General features: G+C 24.3%; 3 protein-coding genes across 3 annotated transcripts; 1 reads left to right on the top strand and 2 right to left on the bottom strand.

Moving 5' to 3' along the window:
• Positions 1 to 1455: 1455 nt before the first annotated feature.
• LOC122509256 (protoheme IX farnesyltransferase, mitochondrial) lies at positions 1456 to 5402 on the top strand. Its single transcript, XM_043623189.1, has 7 exons — positions 1456 to 1594; positions 1736 to 1863; positions 1938 to 2235; positions 3414 to 3609; positions 3703 to 3878; positions 4435 to 4752; positions 4835 to 5402. The coding sequence occupies exons 2-7, from the start codon at positions 1786 to 1788 to the stop codon at positions 5053 to 5055; spliced, it is 1287 nt and encodes a 428-aa protein (XP_043479124.1). The 5' UTR covers positions 1456 to 1594; positions 1736 to 1785; the 3' UTR covers positions 5056 to 5402.
• On the bottom strand, positions 5403 to 25174 carry LOC122509255 (tRNA-dihydrouridine(16/17) synthase [NAD(P)(+)]-like). Its single transcript, XM_043623188.1, has 9 exons — positions 24955 to 25174; positions 9839 to 10087; positions 9403 to 9562; positions 8695 to 8890; positions 7470 to 7718; positions 6809 to 6954; positions 6397 to 6494; positions 5727 to 5882; positions 5403 to 5645 (listed from the first exon to the last, which is right to left on the bottom strand). The coding sequence occupies exons 2-9, from the start codon at positions 10085 to 10087 to the stop codon at positions 5487 to 5489; spliced, it is 1413 nt and encodes a 470-aa protein (XP_043479123.1). The 5' UTR covers positions 24955 to 25174; the 3' UTR covers positions 5403 to 5486.
• On the bottom strand, positions 15421 to 22586 carry LOC122509254. Its single transcript, XM_043623187.1, has 2 exons — positions 21315 to 22586; positions 15421 to 17229 (listed from the first exon to the last, which is right to left on the bottom strand). The coding sequence occupies exons 1-2, from the start codon at positions 21683 to 21685 to the stop codon at positions 15807 to 15809; spliced, it is 1794 nt and encodes a 597-aa protein (XP_043479122.1). The 5' UTR covers positions 21686 to 22586; the 3' UTR covers positions 15421 to 15806.
• Positions 25175 to 25307: the final 133 nt, after the last annotated feature.

Below are 25307 nucleotides of genomic sequence, written 5' to 3'. Positions count from 1 at the left end.
ATTGATTTTTACCAAATCTGCCCGGCGCAAGTATTTAATTTATTGATTTTGACCAAATCTGCCAGCGCAAGTATGTTATTTATTGATTTTGGCCAAATCTGCCCGGCGCAAGTATTTAATTTATTGATTTTGGCCAAATCTGCCCGGCGCAAGTATTTAATTTATTGATTTTGGCCAAATCTGCCCGGCGCAAGTATTTAATTTATTGATTTTGACCAAATCTGCCCGGCGCAAGTATTTTAATTATTGATTTTGACCAAATCTGACTGGCGCAAGTATTTAATTTATTGATTTTGCCCAAATCTGCCCGGCGCAAGTATTTAATTTATTGATTTTGACCAAATCTGCCCGGCGCAAGTATTTAATTTGTTGATTTTGACCAAATCTGCCCGGCGCAAGTATGTTATTTATTGATTTTGGCCAAATATGCCCGGCGCAAGTATGATATTTATTGATTTTGACCAAATCTGCCCGGCGCAAGTATTTAATTTATTGATTTTGGCCAAATCTGCCCGGCGCAAGTATTTAATTTATTGATTTTGACCAAATCTGCCCGGCGCAAGTATTTAATTTATTGATTTTGACCAAATCTGCCCGGCGCAAGTATTTAATTTATTGATTTTGGCCAAATCTGTCCGGCGCAAGTATTTAATTTATTGATTTTGCCCAAATCTGCCCGGCGCAAGTATTTAATTTATTGATTTTGACCAAATCTGCCCGGCGCAAGTATTTAATTTATTGATTTTGGCCAAATCTGCCCGGCGCAAGTATGTTATTTATTGATTTTGGCCAAATATGCCCGGCGCAAGTATGATATTTATTGATTTTGACCAAATCTGCCCGGCGCAAGTATTTAATTTATTGATTTTGGCCAAATCTGCCCGGCGCAAGTATTTAATTTATTGATTTTGACCAAATCTGCCCGGCGCAAGTATTTAATTTATTGATTTTGCCCAAATCTGCCCGGCGCAAGTATTTAATTTATTGATTTTGACCAAATCTGCCCGGCGCAAGTATTTAATTTATTGATTTTGGCCAAATCTGCCCGGCGCAAGTATGTTATTTATTGATTTTGGCCAAATCTGCCCGGCGCAAGTATGTTATTTATTGATTTTGGCCAAATATGCCCGGCGCAAGTATGATATTTATTGATTTTGACCAAATCTGCCCGGCGCAAGTATTTAATTTATTGATTTTGGCCAAATCTGCCCGGCGCAAGTATTTAATTTATTGATTTTGACCAAATCTGCCCGGCGCAAGTATTTAATTTATTGATTTTGGCCAAATCTGCCTGGCGCAAGTATGATATTTATTGATTTTGACCAAATCTGTCCACATAGAGATAGAGCATTATATCTACCCATTGTGAATTCTGCCTAATAGGACATTATGCTCTTTTCACACTTTGAATCCACGAGTATAAAAAGATAAAATTCTAACTTCCCAACTCTGGCATCTTCCTGTTCCGTCAATCCGTCTGCTATAATTTTGACATGCATGGCGTATTTTATTGAAGGGAAAATGTTATGTTATGCAATACACATAATATGATCACTTAACATTACCAAGCTAAGTTTAAATTATTAGCAAAAAGGCAAGTTACAACAATAATAAATTACTTTCAATGATATTTTGCCATCACATTGATAGTGTAATAATGTTTAACGCGAAACTTTTAATCCAGCATGTCTATTAAAATTACGTTTAATGACATTATAAACGAATATCCTTTTAGGATGAAAATAACCGGTTAGTGTTTGTCAATCTGGAGGATTTTTGTTTAACATGATATATGTTTTGCATACGGCGAAACTTTGTCGAAAAATATCATGTCTAAGTTTATCGAAAGTAATCACAGCAAACGTAAGTCAGAAAAAATGAAAAGATTAATAAGATTTTTTGATATTTTTATTTATTAATAATTGTTGTTATTATAGCTTTCTGCTGGCCCTGCAAAACAGGCTGTAAAAATATCACATGCAAAAGAAAGACAAACAGTGTCAAACAAACAAAGAACACACACAATTGTTGCGGAATCAAAATACACAATTCCTCCTGACATTTTACAGAAATCTACTCCAATTATTTCTGTTAATAAAACAAAAACTTTAGATAATGATGACACAATTGATTCTATCGCCGCTGTTCAAAAGAAAATGAAATGGAAATTTTTCGAATTCGACGCAACGAAACTTCACAAATATTGTCTTATGCTGTCAAAAGCACGATTAACCTGTGAGTATATTTTTTAAAGGTACAAAAATCAATACTTTTACTAATAATTAATTACTTTTTGAGTACACTTTTAGGTGAAAGAAAGAACAAAATTTTTTATATTTTACTTTGGTGTGGAGAAATTCAGGAAAAAGACAGGGATTTCTATTAAAAGTACTGCAAAAAAATTAAATTTTTAGAATTCATAAAAAAAATTCTGAATTTTTGTTTCTTTAGTTTTCCTTCTATACTTTACAATTACCACAAATTCTAAAACAAAACCTTTAATTTTTTCTATTTCTGAAAATAATTTCTTTTTAAATAACATAATTCTTGAAGAATTATCATAAAATTGTTACTTATAAATTATTTAATGAATAATTTCAGTTAAATATTTCAAAATTAATTGAATTTTAAAAGAGTGGCGTTTACAATTTTCATAAATAGATGAACTTCAAAGGGTTTTAATATTTGAAATTTTAGAAACTTTCAATTTTGAATGAATTTAATTAGAAATTTTAAAAAACTTATATTTTTGAAAAATTTTAATAATTCAAATTCTTTTGAAATTAGTTAAATTTTTTAATATATAATTAATTATCACTTATTAAAAATACCGAATTTATAGAAGAATTTTAGTTAATAACACTAAATAATATTGAATTTTGAAGAAGCTACAAATGATTGCAAAAATTCAATTATTTTCAAAAGTAATCAGATTCTTCGCAGAAATTCAATTGTATAATACCTATATTCAAATAATTTTTAAAGATTCTTGACAAAATTTCAATTATTTTCAAAATTTTTCCTCAGTTCAATGATTTTCAATATCTACTATCTTACTTCGATGGTATTCAATATTCTACTGTTTTAATAAAATTTCCCAAAAGAATTTAATTATTAAACAAAAGTTTTTAAAAAATTCTACACGAACTTTCAATTATTTAAAAAAAAAAATTTTACATTAATTCAATTATTAGAAATAGAATTTGTATAATTTTTTTTCGCAAAAATCAATTATTTTAAAATTTGCCATTAAATTCTTCGCAGTAATTCAATTATTCTCAAAAGTAATAAAATTCAATTATTTTCAAAAATTTTAATAAAAGAAATTTTCATTCTTTTTTAAGATTTTAAAAATTTTAGGTTTAAATTATTAAGAAAAAATTGAAATTAATAAATTATTTTGTATTTTACAGCACTTGTAGTTATTACAGCCATGGGTGGATATGCAATGGCACCAGCTTCATTTGATCCATATATTTTCACAATGTGCTCCCTAGGCACTGGTTTAGTTTCGGCATCGGCGAATGCAATCAATCAATTTTGTGAAGTTCCTTTCGATGCTCAAATGAATCGAACGAAAAATCGAGTACTAGTCCGCGGTTATCTTGCGTAAGTCTAAAACGTTCAAAACATTTTTTAAATATTCATAATTCTTAATTTTTATTCTTTAGTCGATTGAATAATGATGAATTTTATGTTTAGTCCTGTTCACGCTGCAGTTTTCGCTGCGATGTCTGGTTCGATAGGCCTGGCAATACTTTATTCACAAGTAAATACTTTAACGGCAGCATTAGGTGGTGCTAATTTAATTTTATACACTCTTATTTATACGCCCATGAAACGAATCAGTATTTTAAACACCTGGATTGGTTCAGTAGGTAAATATCATTCTTTTTCATTCAAAAATTATTTCTAATTACTATTTATTTTTTTTAGGAAATTCGAATTTTAATTTCATTATTTTATCATATTTCTTTTAAGTTTCAGACTCAAAATTAATTTTTTTTGTTACTTAAGTTTTTAAAAAAATTTTAATTTATTTATTAAAATTGAATTCTCATAAAGAATTTTGTCAACTTAATTAATTTAATTTTTTCGACGAATTTATAAAATTTTTTAAGAATAATTTCCTTTTTCGAGGAATTTGATTAAAATTGTATTAAAAATAATTGAAATTCTGCGATGAGTTTTATTATTTGTGAAAATAATTGAGTGTTTGCATAAATTAAAAATTTGTTTATATAATTGAATTCTTTTGGAAAATTTTATTAAAATCGTAGATATTAAAAATCATTGAACTGAGGAAAATTTTTGAAAATAATTGAAATTTTGTCAAGAATCTTTAAAAATTATTTGAATATGTAATTGAATTTCTGCGAAGAATGTAAAATTTTGAAGCATTTACAATTATAGAGAAAATTGAATAATTTCCAGTTGGTGCAATTCCACCTTTGATGGGTTGGGCTGCTTGCCTAGGAGACATAAGTTCACCAGGTGCATGGATGATGTCTGGTATTTTGTACGCCTGGCAATTTCCCCATTTTAATGCCCTTTCATGGAATCTTCGACCGGATTATTCTCGAGCCGGATATAGAATGATGGCAGTCACAAATCCCGATCTTTGTCGAAGAACTGCCTTGAGATATACAGCATCTTTAATGATTATTTCATACCTGGCCCCAATTTTTGACGTTACAAATTGGTGGTTTTCTGTGATATCAACGCCACTGAATGGTTACTTTCTTTACTTAGGTAAAATACAAAATTTTAACAATTAACAATGATTTTATTTTGAAATTTAATTTAATTACATTTTTTTTAATTCACGTTTTAGCTTGGCAATTTCATAAACAATCGGACAGCGCGACTTCACGTAAATTATTTCGTTTCTCGCTCCTCCATCTTCCGGTGCTAATGATTCTCATGCTAATCTGCAAAAAGTATTGGTTCATCGATTTCGCATCAAATAAAAATAAGGAGAAAATAAACGAAGAAAAACATCAAGATAGACTTCCGACTTCTATCGCGGGACTTTTAACACCGACATCTGCCTAATTCAACAAATTCAACAATCAACTTATTTAACTAAAAGAAAAACAAATCAATTTCTTAAATTTATAAATAAGATACTTAATCGAAATTTTCGATTTCCTTTTTTTTTTGTTGTTATTTACGAAAATATCGATTAAATATCATTGTTAGTTGAAAAATAGAATATTTGAGAATATTGTTGAATTTCATTTTTAAAATAGTGCATCGATTGTCAGTGCACAGGTTAAAGTTATTTAACTTGTATAAAGTATATATTTAAAAATGTAAATCTGTAAAATATTGTTAGTGAAAATGCAATTTGTAAAAATTCAAGTCTCGATTAAATAGAGGTTGAGAAAAGAACACTGAAATTTCGGTCTTTGTTAATTTTTATATAATTTGTAAAATTTATTTATTTACAAATGTTACCATTTTTTGTACAAATAATTGTAAAATTATTTCGAGTCTAACGAATTATCACGTTCCGTGGCGTAGTCAATTGCCATTTTTCTTCTTGTTTTCGTTAAGTTCCTGTGTCCAGGACAATCTAAATTTTCACTGTAGCATTTATTCCTACAACATTGACGACATAGTTGATATTCACATTTGAAGCCCTGGAATGTGAAGAAAAGAGTTTAAAACTATTTAATTTCAATCACTAATTAAATTTTTGGTTGAATAGGAAATTATTTTACCAATGGATTGGGACAAACATTGCACAATAATTTGCTTCGTTTAACAGGCGGAGTATTATTATTAGGACGGCGGGTGATTCTTCGTAATTTTTTTAAACGTTTACGTGACACTGTATTTCCATCATCATCTTTGAATTCACGTTTTGTTCCATTTTCCTGAAAAATTAATTTAATATTATTAATTATTAAATTACTAGTAAGTAATTTCTAAACAATTTGGTGCCGTTTTAATTTAAGTAATTTGTAAACATATAATTATTTTGACACACGTAATTAAAAAAATAATTGGAATTAAATTTTCAATTTTTTATTTAAAATTTTAAAGCATTTAAAAAATATTTAGTAAATTTCAAGATTATTAATTACAAATCTGACATCAGGTTTTTTAAATTCAAAATGGCTAATCTGATCTTTTTAAAACTAACTTCTTCAAAATTATTTTCATCATTTCAATTTAATTATTATTTTGTAGAATTTTCATTTAAAATTCTTCTATATACATAAATTATTTTTAATAATTTTTGAAAAAGTTCTTTAAGAATTTTCAAATCCATTTGTTTTGAATTTTTAAGCAAAATCATTCACTAAATAAATATTGTAAATAATAATTTTATGAAAGTTTCAAGAATTAAATTATTTGGAATAAATTCATTATTGGAAAAAAACTTACCATTTCAATTTTTTTCGCCTCGACTTTATTTTGATGTATTTCTGGCGGATCACGAACATACGGTTGACACAACCACGGCGGCAAAACTAAATCGTGATCTAAAAAAATCCGAAAATTTTGTTAATTTTATGTGCCTAAAAATAGTTTCATTTAATATTTTTTTTTTACAATTTTCTAAATAAAAGTAATTTTTCAAATTTTTAGAAAAATTCGTGTATGGAAAATTCATTATTATAAAATTTATAATATATATAAAATATTCTAGTAATTTTATTTAATTTTCAATTATGTTTGTTTATAAATCGAAAAATTGAAAAATTCTGAAAAAAATGTCTGAATAACGACTGCAAAGAAGAATAAAAAACGAATGAAGATAAAAATAAATTTTTTTTTTGAATTATAAAATAGATACCTGTTCTTTCTTCAGGCCACGACAATTGGCCTTCGTGATAAGGCGAATATCGATCTTTCAATATTTCCACGACCTTTCGAAACGATTCCATTGAAGACTGTTCAGCCAATAATGCTCGTGCCTTTTCATTTCCTGCAAGACAAAGTCTACTCTCTAGTTGAAAGTATGCTTTATTTGTCTTGAGTAAGAAAATTTAAAAAGAAAGCAAGAAAGAGAGAGAAAATTTTCCATTTGACAAAAAAATTTACGTTTTATCGAATTCATAAAAATATTCAATTGACTTCAACAGTAAAAACACAATTTTTTTTTTAAATAATTAACATCGAATAGTTAACTGACTGTAAATAAAAGTGGAGCCAAGAAATCAATCAAAAATTAAATTTTTTCTTTGAATAATTAAACAATTCTTTTTAAAACATTTTCATCGAGTGCTATAATTTTTAAAGTTGTAAATAAAGAAAAGAATTTCAAATCTGCATATAGAACGATTATTAAATAATTCAGGGGACGATATAAGTTTAGAAACGTTTTTCTTTATCTTTTATGTAATAAAAAAAAAATAGATGTTCACTTGACCCACAATAAAAATAGACTTTCAGGGAGTGAAATTAGTTGTTAATTTGAAAAAGAAGAGAAAGAATGTAGAAAAATATTTACTCACGTGTGTTGAAATATTTTAAATAAATGGCCACGAATGTAGGAAGAAGGTGCAGGATATTTTTCCACAAGGTCTAAATATTCTGTCGCTGGTATCCAACTAGGAGGATAACATCCTTGAAAAATAAAAGGATTGTAAAGATTTCCTTCGGCCGTCATTATTCCCTGTACTCCCGTTTCTTCAATACAATTTTCCACATCTTGAATGCACTGAATATTTCCATTGGCAAAGACTGGAATTCTCACATTTTCCCTATTTTACAAAGAAAATGAATAGAAACTTACAAAATGTTACAATACATTTATTTAGGAATTTCTTTAACAGTAAATTAATTCGAAAACATCAATAACTTCTTTTTAAAATAAATATTTAAACATTATTATTTTTCCATATGAATTAAGATTTTCAAATATTTCAAATTCAAACCTTTTTGAAATTCAATAACTTATAAAAATTAACCCTCTTTTTATCTATTGTTTAATAATTTTTATAAGGATTTTTAAAGTATACAAACTTATTTTACAGAATTTAAACTATATTTAAAAAAAAATCCTTAGGTTGATCAGATGAACAGTTAAAGATGACTGAGTGATAAAATCATTATTTTATATTATAAGAATTATTATAACTGTTACTTCTTCAAAATTATTTTCATCATTTCAATTATTTATTATTTTCTAGAATTTTTAACTAAAATTCTTCTTTAAATCAATTATTTTTAATAATTTTTAACAAAGTTTTTTGACAATTTTCAAATAAATTTGTTCACAATTCAATTTTAACTGAAATTTTGATTATTCAGAAATTTTTCAGTTAAATATATTTAGAAAATAAAAATTTCAAATAATTTAAAAAAAATACAATTAAACTTTTTGAAAAAAATTAATTCTACAGAATTGTTGGTAGTTAAAAGTATGAAAAATTCAAATTTTTAAAGATTTGGATTTGGAACTATTTCAAAAATCAATTCTTTCAAAAAATTCACGCTATAATGTTTTAAATATTCAATTACTATCGAAAATTTTAACTGAAATTAATTTTTAAATCAATTTTTATTAGCAAATTCTACGAAAATTGAATTATTTGAATACAAAAATAAATCCTTTATTGAATCCTGAACTGTTTTCTCAGAATTGAATTCTCATTTATTTAGCATGTTCTTACTAATTGAATTAGAAGCAAGGACAAAATGAATTTCTGAATTTACAATTATAAAGTGGCTAATTACCTAACAGCGCGAATATGTTTCCAAGACGCCAAGCCAGTAAGTGGTCCTTTTTGCTCCCTCGTACGACCATGAACTGTTAAAAGTTTCGCTCCTGCCTTTTCCAACATTTGAGCATAAGCAATAGTTTTCTCAATGTCCGGGAATACTCGTAATTTACATGTGACGGGAATATGAAGATTTTTGCTCAATTTACTCACTGTGAATTAAGGTTTTTATTTAATTCTAGATATGCAACTAAATATTCTCTAAATTTCATAGTAAGGAAAAATTATATTTTGTCATCTTTTAAAAATAAAATAAGTAAAGAGAAAAATTAAATATTTCTTATTTGTAATAATATATGTTTATTTATTTATTAGTTATTATAAAAAGAAACAGTATAAAGTAATAAAATATTCAAAGCAAATAAAATTTTTTAAATCTATACTTTTTTCAGAAAAATTCGCATTTACTTCGGAATTTTATTTCATGTTTTTTAACTAGAAAATTTTAAACTAAAATATATTTTCTTAAATAAATAAATAAATAAATAAATATGAACGATAATAATACAATCTATATTAATAATCGTTATATTCAGGTAATCTGACGAAAAAAAAATGTTTATATATTATAGAAAAAGAACTTGTCGGGTTTATTAAAATAAATAAATAAATGTATATTCGACAAAAAGTCGATTTTGAAATAAAATGCTGACTGCTTTTTTACCTATTTTTTCCAGTAATTGCCAATCGTCTTGTAAAAAAGCACCATAGTGTCCTCGTTTGGCAATTGCTTGCGGACAACCGAGATTTATATCGACAGCATCGCAATGCGCTTCCGCCAAAAGAGCAGCTTCCAATAGTATTTCAGGATCATTGCCACAAAACTGAAATACCAATTTTTCTTTTATAGAAATGTACAATTTATAAAAAATTTAATTTAAAAGCAAAAGAAAATAAAATAAAGCCGGTTAAACATTAGAAATTTTTAACCAGTTTCTTAATAATTAAGAATTATCAATTATTGATAATTTATTTATTTATATTTATTAATTCTAAATTAAATTAATTAAATCGAATTAAATTTTTAATAAAAACGTGTTTTTATTTATTTGTTTAATTAAATATACAAAAACAAAAGATTATCAGAGAGTTTTACCAACTTGAACAATTAAAGGACGATCCTCGTTTGTTGTGGCGAGGGCTTCTTTTCTATATTTCGGATCTCGGCAAAAAACCGACGAATGTAACATTGGAGTATAACATAATTGCGCTCCATGTTTTCGACAAAGTAATCTCCATGCCAATTCACTTGCGTCGACCATTGGTGCAATTACAAATTTTGCCGATCCAAGTAAATCCCTCCAAATATTTCCATTCTCCTCATCACAACTATTACCTAAATCTGTCATCTGAAAATAATTTGCATTAATAAATTTCCATATTTCAAACAAAATTTAGTCCTTTTTAAGAAAAATAAAAATAAAATTTGGTAATTTTTTTTTAAATTCAATTATTTCCTACATTTACTGATTCAGGGTTGCCATAAAAATTAATTTTGTGAATCCCTGACTTTTTCCTGATTTCCAGACAAAATTTTCACTTTTTCCCTGACTTTAAAGAATATTCTGATTCATTATAAAAATTATTAGATACTCAACAAAATATTCTATTATATTTATATACGAATTAAAAGTTTTTTTTACATAATTGAATTCTTTTGAAAAACTAAAATTGAAACAGTAAATGTTTAAAATCACTGAATTGAGTAAAATTTATCAAAATAATTGAAATTTTGTTCAGAATTTCATTAAAATTTATGTCAAATAAAATTGAAAATAATTTTTATAATGATATTTTATAATTTTTATAATGAAAATAATTTAATTTCAGAGAAGAATTTTATTAATTTTGAAAATAATTGAATTTCTGTAATCATTTGTAACTTTTCAAAAATACAATATTTTTTAGTGTTTTTAACTAAAATTCTTTTATAAATCCATTATTTTTAATAATTAGTTAAATACATATTTCAAAAATTAACTTATTTTAGAAGAATTTTGAATTATTATTTAATTGAAAATTTCAAAAAATAATATTTTACCTAAATAAGAAAAAAGTGAAAAAAATTAGAGGTTTTTGTTTCAAATATGAAAATAATAAGAAGTGTCTTGATTCGCAGCATAATTTTATTTTCTTTTTTTGCATAACAATCAAACACGTGTAAATATAAAATTGATTAAAATATATGTATAAATGGCATTAAAATATCAATTGTGAAAGACACATCATCGTGCTGATTTTTAAATAAAAAATATCATTTTTTATTATAGAAAAATTCCGGACGTTATAATATATTTATTTAATTTGTTATTTTCAATTTAAGACAGATTTTTGTTTCTTAACTCGCAACGTAATTCACATATGTACATAATCCCCTTGGACAGAATTTACCAAAAAGTATTTTTCTTTTTTTTCCAAAAAATACGTTTAATATAACAATAGGATAAAATTATCAGTATAAAAGCTCGTAGGCATATTTTTTTAATTAAATATATATATGTATATATAACTATGCATATATCTATACAAGTATATATCACTTTTAAAGCCCATTTTTTTATTTATTGTATACATCTTATACATTCAGTTCTGTTGCTTACTTACTTTCCAATCACAAGAGAAACATTTTTTTTTTATCAATATTAATAATGAATTAATTTAGGGAAAGAGAAATATTCTCGAAAATTTAATAGTAATCAGACTGATTGTCTTCGAAATTCAAATAAAAGATACAAAGACAATTTTAATAATATAATTAATTATTAAATTAATTTTTTTATTAATCTTAATTGCGATCGAATTTTTTAAAATTATTTATTGCTATTATATAGCAAATTAATTAATTATTGTAAAGTATTTGATCTCTAATATATTTTTTTTAAATTTGATAAAATTTAGGCTTCATTGGTGATTATTGCCTGGTAACTATTTTGAATTGTCAAAAAAAAAAAGACAAAATTTTTTAATTCTGCAACTATTTGTTAAATATTTTTGGTAAAATTCTATAACATTTGTTTTATTATTCCTCTGAAATATAAATTCTAAATAATATTTCGTTGTAAGACTCAACTAGTTTTATTTTTTTTTATTTATAATAATTAAGCTAAAACTTTTCAAAATTAATTATGAATATATGTATGAAATTTATTCTTGGACCTAAAGATTAAATTTTTATCGTATTCTAATTTCTAAAGATAAATGTATGTAATTTTAAAAAAGTTGGAATATTATTATATTTACCAGAAATATCTAAAAATTATAGAAACTAAACAATTAAAACTATTTTTGTAAATTAAAATTTATTTTGTTTATAAATAAAAATAAATAATTAGTATTTTAAGTAAACACAATTTCGAGCACTTTTTCAAGAATCTCTCATGAATATTCGAGACAAAACTCTATTTTCGATTTCTGTTAAAATTTGTTTGTTTTACAATTGAAAGCAACTTTTTGTTTTTTTTTAGATCTTTGCGGATAAAGTTTGGCACACGTAAATAAATGATAAAATAGAGTAAATTGACATTATTTGAAAATTTACAAATATTAATTTTTCAACAGTTTGAATTAGGAAATTTGAGATATTTTCAACATTTCGTAAAAACTTTTAAAAAATCAAACAAACAAACAAATGCAAGAAAACAATAATGAGTCAAGTCTATTTTTTTATCACTCTATTTTCACTCACATAAAATTTATCATTTCTCTCGATTTTTATTATCGGGCATCATTTTTCACATGTAGAGACAAAATCAACATTTTAATAGGTATTAATAAATTCTTAATATGTTCAATAAATAAACAAATAAATATTATCAAATGGATAGAAGAAATGATGCCGCGATAATTAATTAATCGTAGAATCTAAAACTCAACATATCTAGAATTAGGGATCTTCAATTAAAACTAAATTGCAAATTTTATTTTCAATTTGTTTCAATTAAAAAAAAAGTCAGTCCCCTTTATAAATATGTGCAAAATATTTCAAGATCCTATGAATGTTTGAAAGTTTATTTTACTATTTATCTTCACACAAAAGCAAAATTGAAGGCTTAAAAAAGAGCATCAGTTCTTATGGTTTTGTTTGAATCGCTAATTAAAAATTTACAAAATTTTCAATAATGAAAATGAATGAAATTTCAATGATTCGTAAATTCTTTAATTAAATATAAAGAAGAAAATAAAAACTTAATAAAATATCAAAAAATTCAATTAAATTATTACAAAAAAATTAATTTCAAAATTTAATTATTTCTAAAAATTCACGCTTTTAATATTCAATTATTATCTAAAATTTTAATTGAAATTGATTTTGAAATTAATTTTGATTAGATAATTCTACTAGAATTCAATTATTTAAATGCAAAACTAATAATTTATTGAATAATTGGATGTTTTTTAAAATTCAGTTCCCAGAAAGAATACGAACTGTTATTATCAACAAATTTTTAAAAATAATTACATTTTTCAAAAAATTTAATTAAAATTGCATTAAAAATAATTAAACTTTTGCTATGAGTTTTATTATTTTTGAAAATAATTGAATTTCTAAAAAGAATTTTATTATTTACGAAAATAATTGAATACTGTTGTAAAAATTTTCTTATTTATGAAAATAATTGAATTATTACGAAGAAATCTATAAAAAATTTGTAAATAATTGAATTCATGTGAAATTTTTATTATTCATGAAAATAATTAATGTTTGCATAGAATTTTATTAAAAATTTTTTTAAGTAATTTAATTCTTTTGGAAAGCTCAATTAAAACAGTAAATGTTTAAAATCACTGAATTGAGTAAAATTTTTGAAAATAATTGAAATTTTGACTAGAATTTTATTAAAAAGTTATGAAAATAATTTAATTTTGAAGAAGAATTTTATTATTCACAAAGATAATTGAAATTTTTTAAATTGTTGAACATAATTTAATTTTTGCGAAGAATTTTATTACTTTTGAAAATAATTGAATTTCTGCAATCATTTGTAACTTTTTCCAAAAATTCAATATTTTTTAGTGTTTTTAACTATAATTCTTTTATAAATCTATTATTTTTAATAATTTGTTAAATATATGTATATTTAAAAAATGTAACTTATTTTAGAAGAATTTTGAAGTATTAAAATTATTTAAAAAGTTAAGTTCTTTCAAATTTCTTATTAAATTCATTAAAAATTGAAATTTTCTAAAATTTCAAAAACCTTTTGAAGTTTACCTATTTATGAAAATAGCAAAAACGAAACTCTTTTAAAATTGAATTAATTTTGAAATATTTAAGTAAAATTATTCATTAAATAATTTCTAAGTAATAATTTTATGATAAGAATGAAGTTATTTGAAAAGAAATTATTTTCAGAAATAGAAAAATTTGATGGTTTTATATTAGAGTTCGTGGTAATTTCATAGTTTATGAAGCAAACAAAAAAGACACCAAAATTCATAATTTTCTTATGAATTATAAAAATTTAATTTTTTCCAGTACTTTTAATAAACATCCCTGACTTTTTCCTGAATTTTTTAACTTCCCTGACATGAGGAAACCCTGTGATTTAATTGAATTATTCACTTTCGAATTTTTCATTTTATCTTCAATAAAAACTTCAAATAATTTCAAAAAAAAAATCCGCAATGAAACTTTTTGAAAAAATTAATTCCACAAAATTGTTAGTTAAAAATGTGAAAAATTCAGATTTTCCAAGACTTTAATTTGAAACCTTCTCAAAATTCAATTATTTCTAAAAATTCACGCCATAATGCTTTTAATACCTATTCAATTATTATCTAAAATTTTAACTGAAATTCATGTTTAAATTAATTTTTATTAGAAAATTCTGCTAGGATTCAATTATTTAAATAAAAAAAACAATTTATTGAATAATTGCATGTTTCTTAAAATTGAATTCCCAAAAAGAATTTTACCAATAAATTTTTAAATAATAATTGAATTCTTTTGGTGAATGTTAATAAAATTTTTAAGAATAATTATATTTTTCGAGGAATTATTTTTAAATCAATATTTATTAGAAAATTCTACTAGAATTCAATTATTTAAACACAAAAATAAATAATTTATTGAAATAAACAAATGTTTCTTAAGATTCAAATTTTCATGAAGAATTTTATCAACAATTTTTTAATAAATTGAATTCTTTTGACGAATTTTAATCATATTTTTAAGAATAATTACATTTTTCGAGGAGTTCAACTAAAATTGTATTAAAAATAATTGAAATTTTGCGATGAATTTTATTATTTATGAAAATAATTTAATTCCTATAAAGGCAAATTTTATTATTTATGAAAATAATTGAATCCCTGTAAAAAATTTTATTATATTTAAAAATAATTGAATTACTTTGAAGAAATTTATAAAAAATTTGTAAATAATTGAATTCCTGTGAATTCGTTATTATTTATGAGAATAATTAAATCTTTGCATAGAATTTTATTAAAATTTTTGTTAAATAATTGAATTCTTTCGGGCAATTTTAATAAAATAACCAATATTGAAAACCATTGATTGAGGAAATTTTTTGAAAATAATTGAAATTTTGCCAAGAATTTTATTAAAAATTTTTGAAAATAATTGAATTTTGGAGAATTTAATTATTTCTAAAGATAATTGAAATTTAGACGAGAATTTAAAAAAAATTTTTCAACATAATTGAATTTCTGCAATCATTTGTAATTTTTCTAAAATTCTCCTTATTATATCGTACAATTTACGAACTTTTCGTCCTTTTTAATCAAATTACGGACCTAGTTTGAGTCCTGATTTTAACGCCTTAAATGAATGAAAACTGCGAAATTAGTAATATTTTCATCTCCAAAAACCTCGTAAAATAGTTTTCGACGCTGAACGTCAAATTCATAGAACTGCTTCGGCGATAAAAGAAATGTTTTCGACGCTCAGCGTCGATGCCAAATTGGGGAAACTTTTTTTCGCTTTTTTGAAACTTCTTGAAGATCCCTGTCTTGTAACAATAAATCACTCAACTACTATATATTCGTCTATAGGAAACCTTTTACATATATACACAATACATTGTTGAAGAAATGAGAGACTAATTTTCACAGCGTTGATGGGTTCGATGGTGGAAATGTGAAATGATTTGTTTGCGGTGGTGATCGTGGTGACGCGGGTTTCGATAATTCCGATTCGGGTATCGGTGACAATTGAGCTGACTGCATCATAACGTGTGATCCCATTTTAAGTCGTGGCCTTTTATGCAACGACGAGCGTCGAGCACGAAAATGCGCTTGGCCACGTTTTGTTATCGCTGCATTTGTAAAAGGATACAATGGCGCGCCCGAGACGCTAATTTGCTTCAAGCGTGGCCTCGCGTGAATCGTCAATGGCTGCAACTTGAGCGGCGACAAATCCTCAATTGGCGAATTCTCCTTGGGAACAATTGCGTCGGCAGTAGTTGTTGTGGTGTTGGTTGTCTCGACAATTGAATCAGCGACAGCGGGTGCAATTCGACTCTTTCGCGATGCGTCCGCATGAATTGAACGTTGAATCGCATTCTTTCTTAGTCGACTGCGAAGGAACGTTTGAATTCGTCGCATTGTCGTGCAGGTTCGTGGCAATTTTTGATTATCAGCGTCAGAGTCGCGATGCTTACGATGCTTATTGTGTCTGGAGCTTTTGGTCGACGATGAATTGATGATGGAGAAACAGCATGATACAGGGGACGGAGTCGATGGTTTTAGTTCAATTGGACTGAGATTATTTGGACGGTTATTGTCGAGGACTGTTTGCGACATTAGTTCAATGGACGTTTCAGTGTTTCGTGCCTCGTAGGAAAAATAAAGATGAAAATTTCTCCTGTCTTTTTGAGTGACAACTGTTTGATTCGTGGTTGTTTGTTCATTATGCGTTGAGCATATGTAAACATTTCGGGATTCAATTTGATTGCTCTCGTTTGAAGAGGACGTTGATGTTGATGAGACGGCTTCGCAGAAATGATAACGAACCGGTGTTTCATTTTTGCTGGTGCAAAACGATGGACATGGTACAACGATACCGGTGGAATTTTTTCTTCCAGTGTCCTCGATAGTTTCATTTTTTTCGCGCTTATTGCGGAGATATTCGTAGGTGGTGAGACCTAAACATGCAATGTAGCCGTGAAAGAAGCAGAGATGAATGAGTAGCACGGCTGCAATTGCTGATATTATTCCGACAATTGAAATGACAATCAGCGATCCAGTGCCGGGCAACTGAAGGCTCAATGGTAGCGTGACATTGTCTGTTGTCATGTTGTTGTTGACCGAGTTTAGATACACGAGAGAAAGCTCCGTTGCTGATACAGTTGCGACAGTGAATGTCGATAATATTGCCGAGATCAGGTAGACAATGAAGATTTTATAATTTCGGCCACCAATGCAATTGTTGAGCCATTTGCAGTGATGATCGAATCTTGTTATGCATTTGTTGCAAATTGAGCAGTGTTTTGTTTTCTTGCTACTTGCGTTTATGTTGCACAGATGACATCTAAAAACAATTGGTTTTGTTAGAAAATTAAAATATAAATTAAATTCTTTTTTTAACCCTCCTGTGCACCTAAAAACTCCATTAAATAAACTTCTTTCCGTATATATCATCCAAACATTTTTGTTAATAACTTTTCATCAAAATAAACTTAACTTTACAATAGTGTGACCCTTCAAAGTCATTCTTGGAAAAAACAAAAGAATTTAAAAAAAAAACGGTTATTTTCTAGCTTTGTCATAATTTTTTCTGGTTTTTTTTCTTTTAAATTTATTTTATTTCGAAGATGAATAAATCCACAAATGGCTTCCAAAATTTTTATCAGAGTTTTTATGAATAATTAAATGTTTTTGATGAGTTTCTTTAAATTTTTTGAAAATAATGTTTTTTTTTAATAATTTTAATTGAAAATTTGGAAAGTTATTGAATTAAGCAAAGAATTTTTTCAATTTTTTAAAGTAATCTTGTCTGTTCATAATTATAATTGAAAATTTGATTAAAATTCAATTTTATTAAAATGTATTGATACTAAATGAATTTCTGCAAAGAATTTTACTATTTATAAAAGTAATTGAATCTTTCCCAAGAATGTTATTATTTATGAAAATAATTAAATGGTTGCGTAGATTTTTATTAAAATTTTTTAAAATAATTGAATTTCGGAGAATTTAATTATTTCTAAAGGTAATTGAAATTTGACGAGAATTTTTAAAAATTTTTGAACATAATTGAATTTCAGCGAAGAATTTTATTACTTTTGAAAATAGGTGAATTGTTTTTAGAATTTTATGGAAATTTATAAAAATAATTGAATTCTTGTGAAGAATTTTTTTACAGTTTCTAGAAATAAATAATTGAATTCTTTCGGCGAATTTTAATAAAATTTTTAAGAATAATTACATTTTTCGAGGAATTCGATTAAAATTCTATTAAAAAAAATTGAAACATTAGAATTGCAAAATTTTAAAAATCTTATTTTTCAGAGTTTAAAAAAAACTTTGCGAAAATTCAATTTTATTAAAAAATTTGAAGTGTGTATCTTTTTTTAAATTAACTAATAAAAATTTTAATTATTAATCCATTTGTTTACTCTTCAATTTTACAAAATTTCGATTATTCAGAAATTATTCTATTAAATATATATATATAAGAAAATAAAAACTTCAAATAATTTGAAAAAAATTCAATTAAACTTTAAAAGAAAAAATTAGTTCTACAGAATTGTTAGTTAAAAGTATGAAAAATTCAGATTTTTAAAGATTTTAATTTGAAACCTGTTCGAAATTCTTTTTAAATCAATATTTATTAAAAAATTCTACTAGAATTCAATTATTTAAATACATAAGTAAATAATTTAATGAATAAATAAATGTTTCTTAAGATTCAATTTTCATGAAGAATTTTATCAACAATTTTTTAATAAATTGAATTCTTTTGACGAATTTTAATCAAATTTTTAAGAATAATTACATTTTTCGAGGAGTTCAACTAAAATTGTATTAAAAATAATTGAAATTTTGCGATGAGTTTTATTATTTATGAAAATAATTGAATCCCTGTAAAAAATTTTATTATTTATGAAAATAATGGAGTTTTTATGAAGAAATTTATAAAAAAAAATTGTAAATAATTGAATTTCTGTGAATTCTTTATTATTTATAAAAATAATAAATCGTTTGCCTACAATTTTATTAAATTTTTTTTTTAAATAATTGAATTCTTTTGGAAAAATTCATTAAAATAGTAGATATTAAAAATCGTAGAAGTGTGAAAAATTTTTGAAAATAATTGAAATTTTGTCAAGAATTTTATTAAAAGTTTTGAAAATAATTGAATTTCGGAGATGAATTTTATTATTAATGGAAATAATTGAATTCTTGAGTAGAATTTCATTATTAATTTATGGATATAATTGAATTCTTGAGAAGAATTTCATTCTTTATGATAATATAAATAAATAAATAAATAAATTTTTAGTTAAAAGTATTAAAAAATTAGATTTTCAAAGATTTTAACTTGAAACCTTTTCAAAATCCAATTATTTCTAAAAATTTATGTTATAATGCTTAAGTGTTCAATTATCATCTAAAATTGCAAAATTTTTATTTTATTATTTACTAAAATAATGGAATTTTTGTGAAGAAATTTATAAAAAAATTTGTAAATAATTGAATTCCTGTGAATTCTTTATTATTATTCTCTATATTAAAATATTTTTTTAATAAATTGAATTCTTTTGACGAATTTTAATCAAATTTTTAAGAATAATTACATTTTTCGAGGAGTTCAACTAAAATTGTATTAAAAATAATTGAAATTTTGCGATGAGTTTTATTATTTATGAAAATAATTGAATCCCTGTAAAAAATTTTATTATTTATGAAAATAATGGAGTTTTTATGAAGAAATTTATAAAAAAAAATTGTAAATAATTGAATTTCTGTGAATTCTTTATTATTTATAAAAATAATAAATCGTTTGCGTACAATTTTATTAAATTTTTTTTTTAAATAATTGAATTCTTTTGGAAAAATTCATTAAAATAGTAGATATTAAAAATCGTAGAAGTGTGAAAAATTTTTGAAAATAATTGAAATTTTGTCAAGAATTTTATTAAAAGTTTTGAAAATAATTGAATTTCGGAGATGAATTTTATTATTGATGGAAATAATTGAATTCTTGAGTAGAATTTCATTATTAATTTATGGATATAATTGAATTCTTGAGAAGATTTTCATTCTTTATGATAATATAAATAAATAAATAAATAAATAAATTTTTAGTTAAAAGTATTAAAAAATTAGATTTTCAAAGATTTTAACTTGAAACCTTTTCAAAATCCAATTATTTCTAAAAATTTATGTTATAATGCTTTAATGTTCAATTATCATCTAAAATTGCAAAATTTTTATTTTATTATTTACGAAAATAATGGAATTTTTGTGAAGAAATTTATAAAAAAATTTGTAAATAATTGAATTCCTGTGAATTCTTTATTATTATTCTCTATATTAAAATATTTTTTTAATAATTGAATTCTTTTGGAAAATTCTATTAAAATAGTAGATATTGAAAACCATTGAATTAAAATTTAAACAAAATGTTATTAAAATTTTTAAAAATAAATAAATTTCGAAAAAGAATTTTATTATTTTTAAAATACAATTGAAATTTTGATAAAAATTTAAAAAAAAATTTTGAACATAATGAAATTTCTGCAAAAAATTTAAATACTTTTGAGAATAATTTAATTGTAATTATTTGTACTTTCTCCAAAATTCAATTTTTTTTAGTGTTTTTAACTAAAATTCATCTATAAATCCACTATTTTTAATAATTAAATAAATATATTAAAAAATTTAACTATTTTCAGAAGAATTTGAATTATTAAAATTTTTTAAGAATCTAAGTTCTTTAAAATTTCTAATTAAACTCATTTATAATTGGAATTTTCTAAAATTTCAAATTAAAACCTTTTAAAGTTTATTTATTTATGAAAATTGTAAACGCAACTCTTTTAAAATCCAATTACTTTTGAAATATTTAAGTAAAATTATTCATTATATAATTTCTAAGTAATAATTTTGTGATAGTTCTTAAAGAATTATAATTTTATATAAAAAGAGATTATTGTCAGAAATAGAAAAAATTGGAGCTTTTAGAATACGTGGTAATTTCATAGTTTGAGACAAACAAAAAAGGCACAAAAATTCAAAATTTTTTTTATGAATTCTAAAAATTGAATTTTTTCCAGTACAACTTTTAATAAAAATCCCTGACTTTTTCCTGATTTCCCTGACCTGTGGCAACAACCCTGCAGTATTTTTGGAAAAGCTGATTACAAATCTAAATTCGAAAATAAAAAATAACGGATCCAATCTAAAAAGAATCGTTATTTATTTTTTCAGAACTCGATCATTCAATTTGGAAATTTTGATTCCAAAAAATCTGTAATATAAATTTAAAATAGAAAATTTAAATTCTCTGAAATAATGTGCTTACATTTGAGTTATTAACACTTGCGCAGGAGGGTTAAAAAGTGAGTTAAACTAAAAAAAATATGATTTCTGTTTTTTTCAATGCAATACCTGCCGTTTTCGATGACGTGGAGATGCTTCGTACGGTCGAATTCCGGTACAACTTGCGATGTTGGCTGAGCCCTGACCTCCGCTTCTGCCGGATCGAGTAAAAGAACAACAATATGTGACACAAAATGAACAAAGAACGCGGGAATAATAAGACAAAGAATTGGCGCTTGTAATTTTGGATTTAGTATTGGTATTAAAACGCCAATTGTTCCGCAACCAATGACAACGAGAGCAATCCAGCCGACCACTTGTTGAGGATGCAAGGGAAGTTGAAGTCCATGTATCCGCCTGAATCGTCTTTGCTCGGGCGGAATAAAATTTGTATCTTGCAATGAGCAGAAGTGTGAAATTGTCGTGCTCGCGCTTCGCATAACGCTTGATAGTTGACATGCCGCCGCTCAATGTCCGCGACAAAGACGTGGCGCTTAACACTCCAATTTATTTCACTTTTTCCGCATTTATTCCTCACTAAATCATCAATCATCATTCAATTCCTTTTTCATTTCAAATTCAATTCTTCAAATTCTCTTAGTTATTTCTCTCGCTTCCTCTCACTCTCCATTTCCACTGATGACAACATTTCGTCTAAAGAGGAACGAAAAAATGATGGGAAATTTTTGATGAAACTACGCGACTTTAATCCGCGCTTTCCACGAATAGGGCAAACACACAACACGCCCCGCATCACTCCCACGTGAATCAATAATGGCATGGCAACCTCGACGTTCATTCTAATGCTTTCAGGTGAAGTTAGAACTTGGGGTTAATACTTCCGACGAGTTGTGATACATTTTTAGATTGTTTGTGATGTATAATTTCAATGGAAGTTGTAGCAACGACCTTTCAATCACTCTTCCTTTTTTTCTTTTCTTCCTTTTTTTTCTCGCCGACTTCCCGAAAGAGGGCATAAGGTCGAGTGGTTGTTTTTGATAGTCTCGATTTTTTTCATTTTCCTCTTTTTTTATTATTAATTCAAAGAAGCACTTCCAAGAGACAAAAGGAAATTGTCTTTAGAAAATGATTGTTACAGTAATTGCAAGTGGTGTGTTCTATTCAGGTTTCATTCTTTTCATTTGTTAAGAGGCCAACGGTCTTGTTTGTCATTTATCGATCGAGCTTTCAAAGCTCATTTACTTCAAAAAGGTGGAAATGCACTTATTCTATTTTTATTGCAAGTTCCTTTTTTTTCGAAATAAGAGAACATTCCTCAAAAATGAGAAAAAATTGTTATTACTTGGAAAAATGTTTCTTATTTTGTTTCATGTTTTTTTCTCTGTTTTTCTCCTATATTTAGATTTTATGAATATTTATATAAAAATATCTACAAAAATAAAACATGTATATTAAATAAAATAATAAGTAGGTATTAAGAATAAATAAACAAATTTAAATCCTGATTATTAGGAATAAAAAAAATTGCATTTAAATTTCGATACAAAGTGCAGGGCTCGAACCAGTGAAAGTTCTTTGACAATTTTCAAATCCATTTGTTTACAATATTCAATTTTACGAAATTCCAATTATTCATTAATTCTTCAATTCAATATATGTATTAGAAAATAAAAACTTCAAACAATATATAAAAAAATCCGCAATTAAACTTTTTCAAAAAAATTAATTTCAAAATTCAATTTTAAATCAATTTTTATTAAAAATTCTACTAGAATTCAATTATTTAAATTTTAGATACAAAAAAATAATTTATTGAATAATTGAGTGTTTATTAAAATTCAATTCCCATAAAGAATTTTATCAACAAATTTTTAAATAATTGAATTCTTTCGACGAATTTCAATAAAATTTTTAGGAATAATGACATTTTTCGAGAAATTCGATTAAAATTATATTAAAAATAAAATTGAAATTCTGCGATGAGTTTTATTATTTGTGAAAATAATTGAATCCTTAAGAAGAAATTTATTATTTATTATTATTTATTTATTATTTCAGTTTTCAAAAAATTTTCACAAAATTACTAAAAATAATTGTTTTAAAAAATAATTTTATAGTTTCAAAACTTTAAAAAATAATTTAATTAATTTTAGAAGAATTTTTGTTGTAATTTTTAGAAATAATTAAATTTCAGAATATTAAGTAGGTACCTAATATTAAATATTCTTGTTTATTATTATTCAAAATTTTTAATAAAATTGTACGCAACAATTTCATTATTCTCATAAATAATAAATTTTTTTAGAACAATTCAATTATTTTCAATACAATTTTTATAAAATTTCTCGAAAACATACAATTATTTTTAAAAATATTAATTAAATTCGATTTATTTTCAATAATTTTAACATAAATTCAATTATTTTCGACAATTTTGATGAAATTCTTTTTAAAAAATCATTATTTTCAAAATTTTTAATAAAACTCCTTAAAAAAATTCAGATAAAATTCTGTGAAAAAATTCAATTATTTTTATGAATTGTAAAATCTTCCGCAAGAATTCAATTATTTTTGTAAATAAAAAATTCTTCTGAGAAATTCAATTATTTTCAGATACAAATTTTAATACAATTTTTATAGGAAAAAATGCAATTATATTCAAGATAATTTTAATAAAATTTCTCTAACAGGTCCAATTATATTTCAAAATTGTAGTAACAAAATTTGTCTAAACAATTCAATTGTCCTCAAAAGTTTTTAATAAATTTTTTTTTTAAAATTACATTATTTTTACGACATTTTTTACAAAAACTCTAATAAAATTGTTTAAAAGAATTTAATTTTCTATGAATAATTTTAATATAATTTAATAGGAAAATTATTAATTACAATTAATAATAAACACAATTATTTTAAAAACTTAAAAGAAAATCTTCATAAGATTTAAATAAATTCTTCAAAGCAATTAAATTATTTTAAAGAATTTTAATAAAAATATTGTCAAGAATTAAATTATTTTCAATGCAATTTATTAAATTTTAATTAGATTCCCAAAAAGAATTGATTGGAATATTTTTAAACAATATTAAAAATTTGGTTAAATTTTAATGAAATAAATTTTATATTTTAGGTAAATTAATACCAATTTTAAAAATAGTTTCGTCTTTAAAAGAACAATTCAAAAAATTGGAAAAAAATTATTTGAAACTCATAATACTACACAATAAATAATAATAATTTATTGCGTTGTAAAAATATAAATTAATAATTATTGAGCATTTAGTATCGCTTCTCATTTCTTGCTATTTACTGCGTTGTAATATTTAAAAAAAATTGAGAAGTAAAAAAAAAATTTTTGAATAAATATACCTATATATAGTTAACAGTAAAATTTTGACATTTTGTAAATTTTTTTGTATTCTACCGATTTTTGATATTATATAGTAATGTATAACGATCGAGAGTATAATGCAAAAATGATGCATTTTTATATGCAAAAAGTTGCAAAACAGTAAAATGTAAACATCAAAACGACCAAAACAGACTTGTCGGTCTGGAGAATATTTTGAGGTTATAAATTTAAAAACACAATAAAATTACAATATATAATTTAAATTATAATTTTTAGTATTCAGTTTGATATTTTTTCAATAAATACGAACGTGTATTTATTAAAAGACAATGTAATTTTTAGAAAAAATATTGAAAAAAACATGTATAATGAGTAAAGCGAACAAAGTTTACTAACCTTTCTTTGTGGATTTATAAAAAAAGTTCTTACTTCTCAGTGACGTGTTTTTGATAAATACTCGTTATCAAATATGAAAAACAAAGTGTTACTTTCTTCACTGTCATAAATACAAAGTTTTATCGAGTTTACACTTCAAAATAATAATAGGTAAAAAATAATACCACATGGCAGACAAAATATGGTGCCAAGATTATGGATTCCAAGAATTTTAACTTAAAGGTGAATTCATAATTTCATAAGTTGTGAATTTGTGATGAAAAAGCAGGGTTGTGCAGTTGTTTCCACAAATTTCGACCTAAAAAAGTAAACTTCACACTGCTTTGTGATAAAGTTTGTTTATAATCTAGATA

Source organism: Leptopilina heterotoma, unplaced genomic scaffold (genome assembly GCF_015476425.1).
Source record: "Leptopilina heterotoma isolate Lh14 unplaced genomic scaffold, ASM1547642v1 Lhet_6, whole genome shotgun sequence".
Classification (NCBI taxonomy): Eukaryota; Metazoa; Arthropoda; class Insecta; order Hymenoptera; family Figitidae; genus Leptopilina; species Leptopilina heterotoma.
The sequence above is the reverse complement of the archived record's forward strand: the minus strand, read 5'-3'. Positions and strand labels throughout refer to the sequence as shown.